Source organism: Ochotona curzoniae, unplaced genomic scaffold, assembly GCF_017591425.1.
Source record: "Ochotona curzoniae isolate NIBS_2020 unplaced genomic scaffold, NIBS_Ocur_1.0 scaffold_3835, whole genome shotgun sequence".
Classification (NCBI taxonomy): Eukaryota; Metazoa; Chordata; class Mammalia; order Lagomorpha; family Ochotonidae; genus Ochotona; species Ochotona curzoniae.
Genome location: NW_024467114.1, coordinates 26,173,137 through 26,185,023, shown reverse-complemented (window position 1 = coordinate 26,185,023; position 11,887 = coordinate 26,173,137). Strand labels below are relative to the sequence as shown.

Genomic DNA, 11,887 nt, shown 5'->3' with positions numbered 1-11,887 from the left:
TTTCCTTCTCCCAGCCAAGCCTTTCTAAAACACCCTGTGAGAAGGAAGGAAGTCATATGTCTGTATCTGTTTGTAATGCTGTAAATTTTCTACACTGCCCTTGGGACCAAATTAAAGCTTGCAAAAATGTGTGAAAGTAAAGGGTAAGTGGGAAGAGGCCTGGGAGGAGAGGAACTTTGAACTCTGTCATTTGCTGATCTCCTCTAAGAGAACAAGCGTTTGCCTAGGTCGGAAACAACATGAAAATTTAAAGGCTACAGGGCGGCTACCACAAGTTCACCTGGAAGAACCTGTTGAGCCCAGAGGTTATGTGACATGAACTTCTAACTAGGAACCCATCCTAGCCAGCAAGGTTATGAAATCAGTACGGAAGGTATAAGATATACAACCCAGAGAAGGGAGTGAGTAGTGGGAGGGGTACAATGTTGACCCCGAAGAATGGAGGAGGAAAGTAAGCATTTGCTGAAAACAGGCCACACTCCATGTAAAGGGTGGAATATATTAGAAGAACCCCTGACAGTCCAAAAAAGAAGGGAGAGGGAAGGATCCATCCTCAAAACAGCTTTATACTGGAGCTAATTAAATGTGAATCTCTCAGCTCTTGGGTCACTGATGTGAGGAAAGACTGGCTGAAGACAGGTTCAGCTTTAGAAGGGGGTTCTGTTTCTATAGATGTCAACATTCAGTTGGAGGTGAAAAGGTTAGCACTTGACCCAGGAAGTATCCATGTTTGTTTCAAAAATAGATCTACTTCATAAATTTCTTCATCATTCATTTTTTTTTCTTTCCAATATGAACTTTCATAAGAAGTGAGCTCTTGCTCAGTGAAAGAGAAGCTATTAGACAAGACCCCAGCTTTGATAAAATCACGCTCATACGGAATGCGTCAGCTGCATGAGAATGGAAAACATTCACTTTTTTATTCAAGAAGAAACGATCCACCTCTTTGAAAACACACAGCACCCTTCTCCCCTTCCCCACATGAAACCAGCTAGCTTACTGGGATCCCGCAATGGTAACCCAGCCACATACAAATGCTGCAGCATACCTGAAACTGGATCTATTTATTACAGACATCTTAAGACCCGTAAACTCTGCTCCGGATCACATCACCCCAGGATCTCAGAGCTGTTCATGATTGTACAGGAAATGAGGGCTATCATAGGCTCACACAAGGTAACAGACAGGACTCAATGTGCTACTTCAGGGACATCCAGACATTGTGCGACATGCAGGAGACTATTCACGAATCACACGAGATATACATCCACTGTGCCACCCATCACATCATCAACAACTGAGCTGAAAACATCCAGTCAAGGTACCTGCGGAAGAGCCTCCTTTGAATGATTCCCTTGGGCTCCAGCTCCTCCAGCAGGAGTTCAAAATAGAGAGTGGCCAGAGATGGCAAGAAGAAAGGGGCAGGTTAGGAGGCATTTAACACAGGAAGCCAGGTTCCGAATATTGTGCTCTCTGGGCCTTCTTAACCATCTGAAAGAACAAATGGAAACTACTCTGGGGAGCATCTGATTGGGTGGAATTGAAGAAACTTACCCTGACACCTACAGTCACACATAAAATTATACCAAATGTGAGAGTTTGCCCACCCTGTCTGTTTTAGATACATAATCTAAAACATTTCTAGAAAAATCTATATAAAGATAAACCTCTCAGGACAAAGTATTTACAACCAGCAAACCCACACACTGGAAACTGAATTAAATTAAGGGATGAATGAATTGGCATAAATACACTCATAGCGCATCTCCATGAACTCCCGAACTCTATCCTGCATTGAAGGGCAAGGTGGAGGGGCTAACTGTGAATATACAGCTTAGGTAAAAGATGAGGGGCCTCTCTTTGGCATATTTTCACTGGCAAAGGAGCCTGTTTTTTCCAAAAGAGTGTTTGAAAAGAACAAGAGGATCTGGGGAACTCTCCTAGGGGCCCACAGGATTTAATGCTGGCACCCAAACTGGATTAAGGAGTTAACAGCAGCAGCAGCACCCTTTAGCAAGTCTCCAGTCCAGACTTCCCTGGAAATCCATTGTCCTGGCTAGGAGCTCTCCAGATAGGATGGGGGTGGAGGGGGGGAAGGAGTGGGTGGTGGGGGAAGCTTCAATGGAAAGCAAGATAAGCTAAGAATGTGCTTTGAGTCCAAAGCTCCTGTTCCTAGGAGCAGGCTGAACTGCAGGGGCTGGGGCCCAACAAGGCCTCAGTGAGAGGTAGGTAGGGTGTCAGAGGTAGAGGACCCCGGCGAAGGGACGCAGGGTGAGGAGCTGGACTTCTCAGAGGATTCCTCAGCCTTCTCCTCGCTGCCGGGAGGGGTGGCTGGAGAGATGGGCAGGAGCCCCTCCTTCTCGCGTTTCTTCTGCTTCATGCGGCGGTTCTGGAACCAGATCTTCACCTGCGTCTCGTTGAGCTGCAGAGACGCGGCGATCTCCACCCTGCGAGCCCGCGTCAGGTACTTGTTGAAGTGGAACTCCTTCTCCAGCTCCGTGAGCTGCTTAGTGGTGAAGTTGGTGCGCACAGCGTTGGGCTGACCCACGTAGCCAAACTCTCCGACTTTGCCTGCGGTGGGATAGGAAGCCATGAGAGCAAAAGATGAAATTTAAAAAAAGAAGAAGAAGAAACTATAAAATCAATCGGAGATCCCCTACGCTCTTCAGGGCAACTTTCCCTGTAAAGGGTAAATCAAGAAGGTCTCCAATCCCCAAAGGGGACTGGAGAGCAATCGGGTGTTAACCTGAACTCATGCATTAGCTCGGTCAGACTGATGATTAATGGAGCCAGGAGATACTAGCAGGATATCACCCACACCTCACCACACACACACACACACACACACGCGCGCACACACACACACACACACACACTTCCTATTCCCAGAACATTTAGACCCTAGCCCCTCAACAAGTACAACAGTCCAGAGACTGCTTAGCCCCAATACACCTGGGCACTCTCCCCTTGCTCAACCATACTAGTCAGAATCAAGAACCCTTGCTTTAAAAAACAAACTGTTAATTTTCCTTGCCAGACTCGTGTAGGTTTGTATCCACTGGCCGGCAGGCCTCACCTGTTTTGGGAGGATTTCTTTTGACTTTCATCCAGTCAAAGGTCTGTGCTGGAGAAGACGTTTCCGAGGCAGGGGAGCGGCAGGTTTCTTGGTGGCTGGCGTGGAGAGGGGACAGAGGGTTACTATACGTGGCCAGGGTCAGGCTCTGGTGCTCTTGTCCGTATGAGTGGTGAATGTACTGAGGCGAGCCCACCGTGCCCCCGGCATAACCCTGGTGGTGGTGGTGGTGGTGGTGATGCTGGACCATGGGAGATGAGAGGTTTCCAGAGTACACAGCGGGAGCGCACGAGGGGTACCCACCACTTACGTCTGCTTCTTGGTTTAACCCATAGGGACTGTAAGGCGCACCAAAGTTCTGCGCACTGTAGCTCGGACCACAACTCGAGTGGGAGTAAGACACCCCCAGATTTCCAGAAGTCTGATAAGTGGCCGGCTGAGGGTGATGATGGTGGTGGTGGTGGTGGTGGTGGTGGTGGTGGGGCGAGCTGATCTGCACCCCCCTGCCCACTAGGAAGCGATCGTCGCCGCTGCAGTTGTTGGCACTGACTGCGCACGACTGGAAAGTTGTAATCCCATGGTCCGAGGAGTAGGTTCGCGCTGAGCAGGTCCCCGAGTCGCCACTGCTAAGGATGGGGTATTCCAGGAAGGAGCTCATCCTTGCATTGTCCATCTGTCACTGAGTGACCGGGTCCTGGGAAGCCGTGGGTGATCGTGCCAACTTTCTCACTTCCTCCATGAGGCCGAAGAAGAAAAATGATATGAATGTACAGTGCGCAACAAGGGGGGGGGGGGCCGAGGGCGGAGGGCGCCCGGAGAGACGCACGTGACTTAGCCAGCCAATGACCGAGCCGCCTACGAAAGTTTGCCGGCTCCGGCGGTGATGGATCACCGTTTCAGTGGCATTTAAGTCCCGGCGCTCCTCGGTCTAGGTGACGCGCAGTCGCCCCCCCAGGCGGCCCAGGAGGCGGCAGAAGCTGCGGCGGCTGCCAAAGCAGCTTTACAGCTCTGGGGCGAGAGGGAGCAGAAGCTGCCTTTAGCGCGCGCCCGAATCCGCGCGCCTCCCACCCTCCGGGAGGTGGGGGCTGGGAGCCACCCCTGCCCCCGCCCCGCCGAGCTCCGGAAGGTGAACTGGCCAGAGGTAAGAAGGGATGGGGGCTCCTGGGTTCTCATCGTGGCGCGAGTAGATGGGTCGGGGCGCACTGGGTGGCTGCAACAGCGGCAGATTCCCAAGCTGACAGAGCCGGAAGGGTGGGAATCCGGCGACAAAACACCCCAGGCTCCCAAGGCACAGGCACAGCATTGTCCCTGCGTGAGGCCTAAGGCTGCGGTGACCCCAGTGAACAGCGACACAGGGCGAGGTTGGCCACCAGCTCCGTCAGCTCGGAATGGGGAGAAGGGAGGACATGGCGGGCTAGCCTGGAGGACCCCGGGTGAGCGTGGAGGGGCCGAGGACAAGAAAACAAACTTCCCTTCTCCACACTGGGAGCCTCGCAGCCCACTTCCCTCAACCCGAGTTCGCCATTAGCATGGCAATGAGGAGCTTCTGTAACCCGACCCCTGGGGGGCGGCTGAGCCCCCGCTCGGAGATCGCAGGATAAGGCGGGAGAAGGGGGGCGGGCAGCGGGGCTCAGGGTCGCCCTCCCACTCGGTTCTCCTCGCTCTCCGCCCCTTTCTCCTCCCCGCTCAGTTTCGCCCGGGGAGCCCTCCGGGATCTGGAGCGGCTCGGCCGCAGGGTTTGGCGGGGCAGGAGGCGGGGGAAGAGATGACGCTGGCAAACGTGGCTAGCGTGGGGGCCGGGCCGAGCGCTGCAGGCCATCTGCCGCCGCCTGAGTCCCGGAGCCTGCGCGCTGCGGCGCGGGCCGCAGGTCCCACAGAGCGCACCCCACTACCCCCGCCACGGTCCTCGGTGGGTGGGAGGGGGAAGGGAGCGTCGGGGTGGGAGAGCCTCCTCTTTCCGCCCACCCCACCCCCACTCTGACTCAAGTCTGGAGTGGAAGCTGGCAGGTGGGAGGGGAGGCGGACAGATGGTTGATGGTGGCGGGGGTGGGAGGCTGGGGACACTTTGCTTTCCCGCACCATCGTCTCCTCCCAGCGGACCCGGTGGTTGCCGAGTGAACCTGCGCGCCTTTCCCTAGAGACACGTGCGAACCCGAGCCTTCTCCAGGGCCAGGGGTCCTGTAGATGGGGTCGTAAGTCGTTGTTTACTGCCGGATTCCGCGTCAACCCTGGACTTATAAGCGAGAAGAGGCCAAAGAGCGAAAAGTGACACGCTTTTAAGTAGGGGAAAACCACAGTTATTGCTTGCGTAAATTTTGTAGTGGACCGGACAGGGTCGGTAATGAGGAATGCACACGACCTGAATGTGCCCTTTGGGCTCCAGCCTCCCCAACCCCGCTCTGCCACAGAGAGCACACGTATTTTGGGTTGGGTGCCCCTTCAGGATTCTCTATCCTTTTCTCACGAGATCTCCCCCCCCCCCAGCCTGTCCCCTATGGGGGGAGGGGGAGGGGAGAACCCTCGACTGACTTTCTCGGTGGCAATAAAATATTTTCTCCAGGTATTCCTTCTGGAATGGCATTTCTCTATGACCTCTGACCCGTCCCCAAACGTGGTGCAGAGGCCCGGGGGTGGGGAGCAGAAGTTGCCCCAGCTCTACAGTTATCTGCTGGTGCCTTCCAGGAGGTCTTCAGCGACCCGGAGGGAAGGAGCTCCGGTGGGGGAAGGTGCTGGTGGTGGGAGCCATCTGTTCTCTTCCCTGCACCTTCCCCCAGCCCTGGCCTCGGGCCTAGACCATTGTGCCTCTTGTCTGCCGGCGTTTACTGGGCTCTAGGGCTCCGGCCACGAAGCTGCCGGCCGAGGCCGCTTTGCCCTCCTCTGCCGTTTCTCCGCCTCCGCGTTCTTCTCCCTGCCCCCTCTAATTTCTTTCTCCCGGCTTCATTTCACGCGGGCGGCCCGGGGTGGGGTACTTTGCCGGGGATTACAGATTCGCAGGGCGTACAGGCCTGCGTCGTCCCGCCTTCGCGCCGGGCGCTGCGCTCTGTCACCGCGGGCGGCCCGGAACGCGGCTCTCTCCGGAGCTACTCACAAAGCAGCAGCATCCCGCGGCCTGGAGCCTGCAGACGTCTGCACCCGGCTCCTTCTCCCACCCCACCCCCACGATCGAGCAATCCCGGTCCTTAATACAAGGCTGCTGGGTTAGTAGGCCAGCGCCCCCCGATTCGATCTGAAGTCTCTTTGAACGTCCCCAAGCGCGCTCCTGCTAGCGACCGGTTTTGGCTGCGAGTGCCTCTGTTCAGGCGATCCCCCTCGAAAGGGAAGGAACTAGGAGCAGACAAAACGCCGCTGAGGCCGCGAGCTGTTCACGGCCTGCGCGGCTCAGCCAAGCTGTTGTTTTAAAAGAGCCATAAAAATGAATTATGACTAAACGCCTTCTAACTTAATGCTTCGGACGGGGGATCCCCAGCAAATACGTAAGAGGATTTTTATTTGTGCATGTGTTCCTGCAATTGATCTCTTTGATGACATTCTCATTCATAGAAAGCGTTTGATTTATGAGCACAGGACGAATCGCATCCAGGAGCGGCGCAGCCCTGGCCGCGGCGGGGACGGCGGGGCTCGGCGCGGAGCCGGTGGGCCCGCTGGGCGGCCGCGGTCTCCACACGCCCCGAGCTGCTGCCGGGATTTAGGGGGTAAAGGGGTGAGGGGAGGTAGGGAACAGACTCATGCCGAAAGGTCAGGATTTCGTGACAACTTGCAAGCCTCTGCTGTTAAGAACTGGGCCTGTAAATCAACCCGCTACACACACACATGTTGCATACACGCTGTGTCTTCTCAAGGTAAGTGGCCATCAGAACTGAGCTCTCAGAAGGGGAAACATAAAGAGGAGGGAAACTAAAAAATAAGAGGGGGTGGAAGAACCCAGTCACACTCCCTAGGTCACATTTTATTGATATTTCACACAAAGTGCTTTTTCTCCATCCTTTTCTGCTCTCTAGAAACTGGGTTAATTTATAACCCCTGGTGCAGAAACACTCTATTTTAAATCTCAACTTGCTAACCTGACTTCCAAGCCTTAATGATCCATTATTAGCAGTGTAAACAGATTTTAGAGTGAAACATTGATTTTTCTGGCCATGGGGAGAAAAAAAAATCCTAGACTAGAGAATTGGAAAGAACCTCTTCTGGAATGCATTTGGCAGCTAGTAACCATTGTTTTTGTTTTATTGTTTTTCTCTGTCTTTTAGGTCTGTTTGGCCTGAGCTCATCAGCAGCTGGGAGATTCATCAGCCACCCTGAAAACGTGTGTGTGTGTGTGGGGGGTGCACTGGGGGAGGAAAGGCTGGAATGCAGGAATGCAGATGTTTGGGATGAACATTTATTAAATAAATGAATTGTTGATAATTTCGTTATGGCCCTGGAGCCTGGTCACTGGGTCAAGCAGCTCTGCCAGTTGACCTGTTCCTGGTGCTGGGGTGGGGGGGAATAGAGGGCGGTCCTGGAGGCACTTTTATTTCTGCACTTTTCGAAAACCTGGACTGGGCCCAATTCTTAGGCTGCTCCATCTGTTTGCAGGACTAAATAAAATCTACAGTTGAAGCCTGTACTCTGAAAACCAAATCCATTGCTTTATGTGTATTTTTTTTTTAAGAAAGTCAAAAATTGCTTGTCAAAGGCCTACTCATTTTCTGGCTTTTTTATTGTTGTTGCTTGTCTATTGAAGACTTTACACATGTCACCTTAATAAATATATTGAAATGGAAAAAGAAGATGAATTGTGACCAGAATTTTTATTTACCAAGTTAGACTAAAAGAAGAAATCTAAATCGGTTAGAAATCTTGAGAAAGAAGGGGGGAAAAAAAATAAGAAAGCTACTTATAGCAAAGGAGCATTTATTCTACCAAAAATACACATGACAACGCATCCTAATGTAATACAAAAATAAAAAGAAAGTGAAGATACAATTTATGATCACTTTCTTGCAGGCCTCAAATATTGCTTTCAGGATTTATCACAGAGTGTAACTGGATTAGGTCTTCAAACAACTAAAACTCCAACTGAATGTGTAAGCAGAGATGGCTCAGGAATGGGGTCAGGCAGGGGCGATCACTAAACGAACAGAGGGGGAAAAAAATAAAATCCTCAATGCTGAAAGGAGGGAGCTGGTGGGCGAGGAAGAAAAGAAAGCCATGAGGAGCACTGGACCCCCAGGATCAGGCTGAGCCAGGCCACCTGGGCAGAGGAGTTTCTGTGTCGGTGTTGTGGCGCTTTGTTCGGCTCCACTGTGTTTTAGTAATTCAGATGCTGTAGGTCGATGGTGGTCAGTGTGTCGGTGAAAAAGTCAAAGCTGTCAGCGGAGAGATCCATGGGGCTGTCGAGGGAGCCTGGCAGGCTGGGAGAGACGGCCTCGGAGAGCTGCAAGCAGGAGTCTGCAGCGAAGACTGCGAAGTCCTGCAAAGAGGGCGCGTCCAGGGCCTCGGGGCTGTCATTGTTGAGGCCCGCGCCACAGTTCTGGCCCATTGTTGACAAGCAGTTGGGAACAGTGGGTGACTGGTGCTGAAAATGTTTCAGATTTTTCTCATTGCTGGTTAAAGGCGAGACTGGGAAACTTTGGGAGTCGCCATTGTGTCCGTTAGGCGCCTGCTGCTGGGAGAGGCCGTTCTGCTGACAAGTGTAGCCATCCCTCTCCAGGAGCGCCCCCGAGACGCCCAGGGCTTGCTCAAAGAGAGACTTTTCCTCCTCGTCCTCCTCCGCCTTCTCCGAGTCCTCGAGGCTCTTAAACTTCCCGTCGCCGTTCTGGTTCTCCTTGCACTGAGTCTGCCGTTTGTGTTTCATCCTGCGGTTCTGGAACCACACTTTGACTTGTCTCTCCGTCAGATCCAGTAGCGCGGCGATCTCCACCCTGCGCGGCCTGCAGAGGTACTTGTTGAAGTGGAATTCTTTCTCCAGCTCCAGCAGCTGCGTGTTGGTGTAGGCAGTCCTCAGGCGCCTGGAGCCTCCGCCGCTGCCGTCGGCGATGTCCAGGGACTCTGCGGAAAAGGAGGAGGGGTGGGGGAGCAAACCGGACAAGACGCGCACGGTTGGAGGCGGAGGGGGTCCGAGTGGGCCCTGTCCACGGAAGGATCAACGCAGCCGCCGCGAGGCTCACCCGCAACAAAATGGCCGCCCCCGGCTTGCAGCAGGGCCATTGTGCTGCCCTTCCTAGGAGCCCGACCCGGGGGAGACCCCCTTCTCCTCCACCTCCATCCCGTTCCCTCCTGGAGCTCTCCCCCCACCACCACCCACCCCCATCCCCGCCCCGAACCTCTCCATCCGGGAGCAAACTTTATATTAGCTGCAACACAATTTATAATTAATGCCTCAGCTGCTTAGCTGAGCAAGAGCTATCTATCACTCTTCATTACTGTCAAAAAGCCAAACTCTAGGACAACTAGACAAGAGGAGGTCAGTTCCAACTCAAATAAATCATCCCACATTACACAAGTTAGGGAAAGTCCCCCCCCCGCCCAAAAAACATATATGTGTGCGTCTCCTGGTGCAGCGTGCCAGGGTCCCCCTGCCTTTGCACCCAGCCCACTTCCCACTCCGCCTTGGCTAAGCCCACCGGGACAGGAGAAATCGGCCGAGCATCGCCACCCAGAGCCCCGCGCGCCCGCGGCCCACGCTCCCGTGCGCCCCTCCCCCCACAGCGGCTCTCGGGGCGACGAGGGTCCCGAAGACCTGGGGTCCAGGCTCGGGACTGACCTTTGTGGCCGAGGCAGGCAGGGCCGGTGGTGGCGGTGGCTGCTGCTGCTGCGGCGGCGGCGGCGGCGGGCGGCAGGGCGGTTTTCTTAGCCGCCTTCTTCTCCTTCATCCAGGGGTACTCGGGCGGCTGCAGGGCGCCGCTGGGAACCGGGCTGCCGCGGCTGCCCGCGGGGCTCGGCTTGGCGCGGCCGCCGGCGCCGTGGCGAGGGTGACTGCCCGGGTTCAGGCTGGGAATGGTGTGCTCAAAAGGAGGAGGAATCAGTGTCGAGTGTGAAAGCGTCGAGGTCTTGATTGATGAACTTTGAAATGTATCAGCGACAGGGGGAAAAGATGTCAGGCACTCAGCGAGCGACGGCTGGCTATTGATAAAACCAATCTCTCGCTCAAATTCGTAATTCATGGCCTTCTCCTTGGAGCCCCCTCGGAGAAAAAGTTCTCTCTTTTGGAGGGGCTTTGGGGGGGCGAGGCCCAGGAAAAAGGCGAGCGCAGAGGAGGAGGAGGAGGAGGAGGAGGTGGAGGAGGAGGAGGAAAAAAAATCTATCATAGAAGATCGCTGCTGGGGTGTTTTTTTTCTAATTCACTGATTACAGCCGTATGGGGACCGCGCTACTATTAAACTATTGAATTCATGGAGACAAGGTTGAAATTGGACCGAATTGGCTGTCACATGATTGCCTCTGCCCAATGACAATTTGGGCTTTAATCAAAAGAAGCCACTGTCTGTTTGATTGATCCAAAAAAGTCGGGAAGGAACGCCTCATTGGGGGCCAGCAAGCCTTTATTGACACTTTTTTCCGGGCAAAAACACAGGGATGCGGGTGTGGGTGGGGATGCCCGGGCACGCATGGGGGGCCGTCGTGGGGGGAAGGGAACCCGGCCGCCACGCCATCAGCGAGGACCAAGCCACTGTCCCCACGGGTGCGTGCGGGGGCGAGCGTGCGCCAGGGTGCGCCCTGCCGCTGGTCCCGCTGTTGGCGGCCCTCTGCCTCCCCCGCACACTCCGCGCATTGTTTGGGACTGTCGGGAAGACGCCTCGCACCTCACAAATCATTTAAGCACCTCCGTCTGACGCCTGCAGTCATTAACAAAGTAATCCATTAATCTTCAAAGTTTTGACACCCGAGGGCCCCCGCATCCCAGCCAACACAAGTTCTGTTCAAGCAGAAGGAAGAAGCGGAGGGACCAAGGCGAGGAGAGAGGGAGAAAGAAAGCGAGGAAGGGAGAGGGATGCCGGGAGAGGCGCCGGCGGAAAGAGGGAGAATGGGAAAGAAGAAAGATAGGGGGCGGCCCCCTTTACCCCCCACCCCCTTTCCCTAAAGCCAGTTCCTGGATCTCAGAACTGATGTCTTAACCTGCTCCTGTATCTTAACCTCTTTCCCTCGTTTTCCTTTTCTCCCCATTCCTTCTCTCTCTCTCTCTCTCTCTCTCTCTCTCTCTCTCTCTCTCTCTGTCTCTCCTGTTCGCCTTTCCTTCCCTTTTCTCCACCCACCCCCACCCCAACACGCTTCGCAGCCTCTCGCCCCCCTCCCCAGGTCCAGCCTGGAGCCCGCGCCCCCCCCCGCCCCCCGCCCATTGTTAGGCGGCTTTTCCACGGCGGCTTTGCATCTGGCTCCCGCGGGAAGCGGAAAAGGGGAGGCGGCTCTCGAAGCTTCCCGACCTTCCTGCGCCATCAACTTCTCTGGAGTGGCTGGAGAAAGATAGATGCATGTGCCAAGCGAGACAACAGCCCCAGGTCCATGTTGTCCATATCCCCGTAGCCAGCCAGGGCGGCGAGCAGCCCAAGAAAGGCCACCCCCCGAGCAGGCGCGTGCGGCTCCTGGCACAGTGGGTTTCATACCCGTAGAGCTCGGGTGCGGTGAGTATTTCCGATTTGCAGGAAGTCTGTTGGAAGTTAGCAGCAGGAAGGTAGAAGGCGCTAGTTTCTCTCTCTCTCTCTCTCTCTCTCTCTCTCTCTCTCTCTCTCTTCCTACCCTTCTCCTTGTCCTTGGTCGCTCGGGCTGGGGGGTGGGGGTGCTGGTTGGGTGCGAAGCAGTCAGCGCTCCCTTGAAGCCAGACTCTTCTTCCCACTT

At 54.8% G+C, this 11,887-nt stretch overlaps 2 protein-coding genes across 3 annotated transcripts; both read right to left on the bottom strand.

Moving 5' to 3' along the window:
* Window positions 1-2,215: 2,215 nt before the first annotated feature.
* On the bottom strand, window positions 2,216-3,831 carry HOXA1 (homeobox A1). 2 transcript variants are annotated; one of them, XM_040964773.1, is made up of 2 exons: window positions 3,077-3,831; window positions 2,216-2,571 (listed from the first exon to the last, which is right to left on the bottom strand). In XM_040964773.1, exons 1-2 carry the CDS (start codon window positions 3,744-3,746, stop codon window positions 2,216-2,218), a joined length of 1,026 nt encoding a protein of 341 aa, XP_040820707.1. In that variant the 5' UTR covers window positions 3,747-3,831. The 2 variants fall into 2 exon arrangements, with proteins under 2 accessions (XP_040820707.1, XP_040820708.1); XM_040964774.1 differs by lacking the exon at window positions 2,216-2,571 and having other exon boundaries at window positions 3,112-3,171; window positions 3,384-3,746.
* Window positions 3,832-8,335: 4,504 nt separating this feature from the next.
* On the bottom strand, window positions 8,336-10,218 carry HOXA2 (homeobox A2). Its single transcript, XM_040964786.1, has 2 exons — window positions 9,819-10,218; window positions 8,336-9,103 (listed from the first exon to the last, which is right to left on the bottom strand). The coding sequence occupies exons 1-2, from the start codon at window positions 10,216-10,218 to the stop codon at window positions 8,364-8,366; spliced, it is 1,140 nt and encodes a 379-aa protein (XP_040820720.1). The 3' UTR covers window positions 8,336-8,363.
* Between the last annotated feature and the right edge of the window lie 1,669 nt (window positions 10,219-11,887).

What these genes read in the sequence shown, in the direction of transcription:
- HOXA1 (XM_040964773.1), bottom strand. Translation starts at nt 3,746, where the DNA reads ATGGACAATGCAAGGATGAGCTCCTTCCTGGAATACCCCATCCTTAGC. An exon ending in AAGAAATCCTCCCAAAACAG is followed by an intron (nt 2,572 to 3,076) that starts GTGAGGCCTGCC and finishes ATCCCACCGCAG; the next exon opens with GCAAAGTCGGAGAGTTTGGC.
- HOXA2 (XM_040964786.1), bottom strand. Translation starts at nt 10,218, where the DNA reads ATGAATTACGAATTTGAGCGAGAGATTGGTTTTATCAATAGCCAGCCG. An exon ending in TGCCTGCCTCGGCCACAAAG is followed by an intron (nt 9,104 to 9,818) that starts GTCAGTCCCGAG and finishes CCTTTTCCGCAG; the next exon opens with AGTCCCTGGACATCGCCGAC.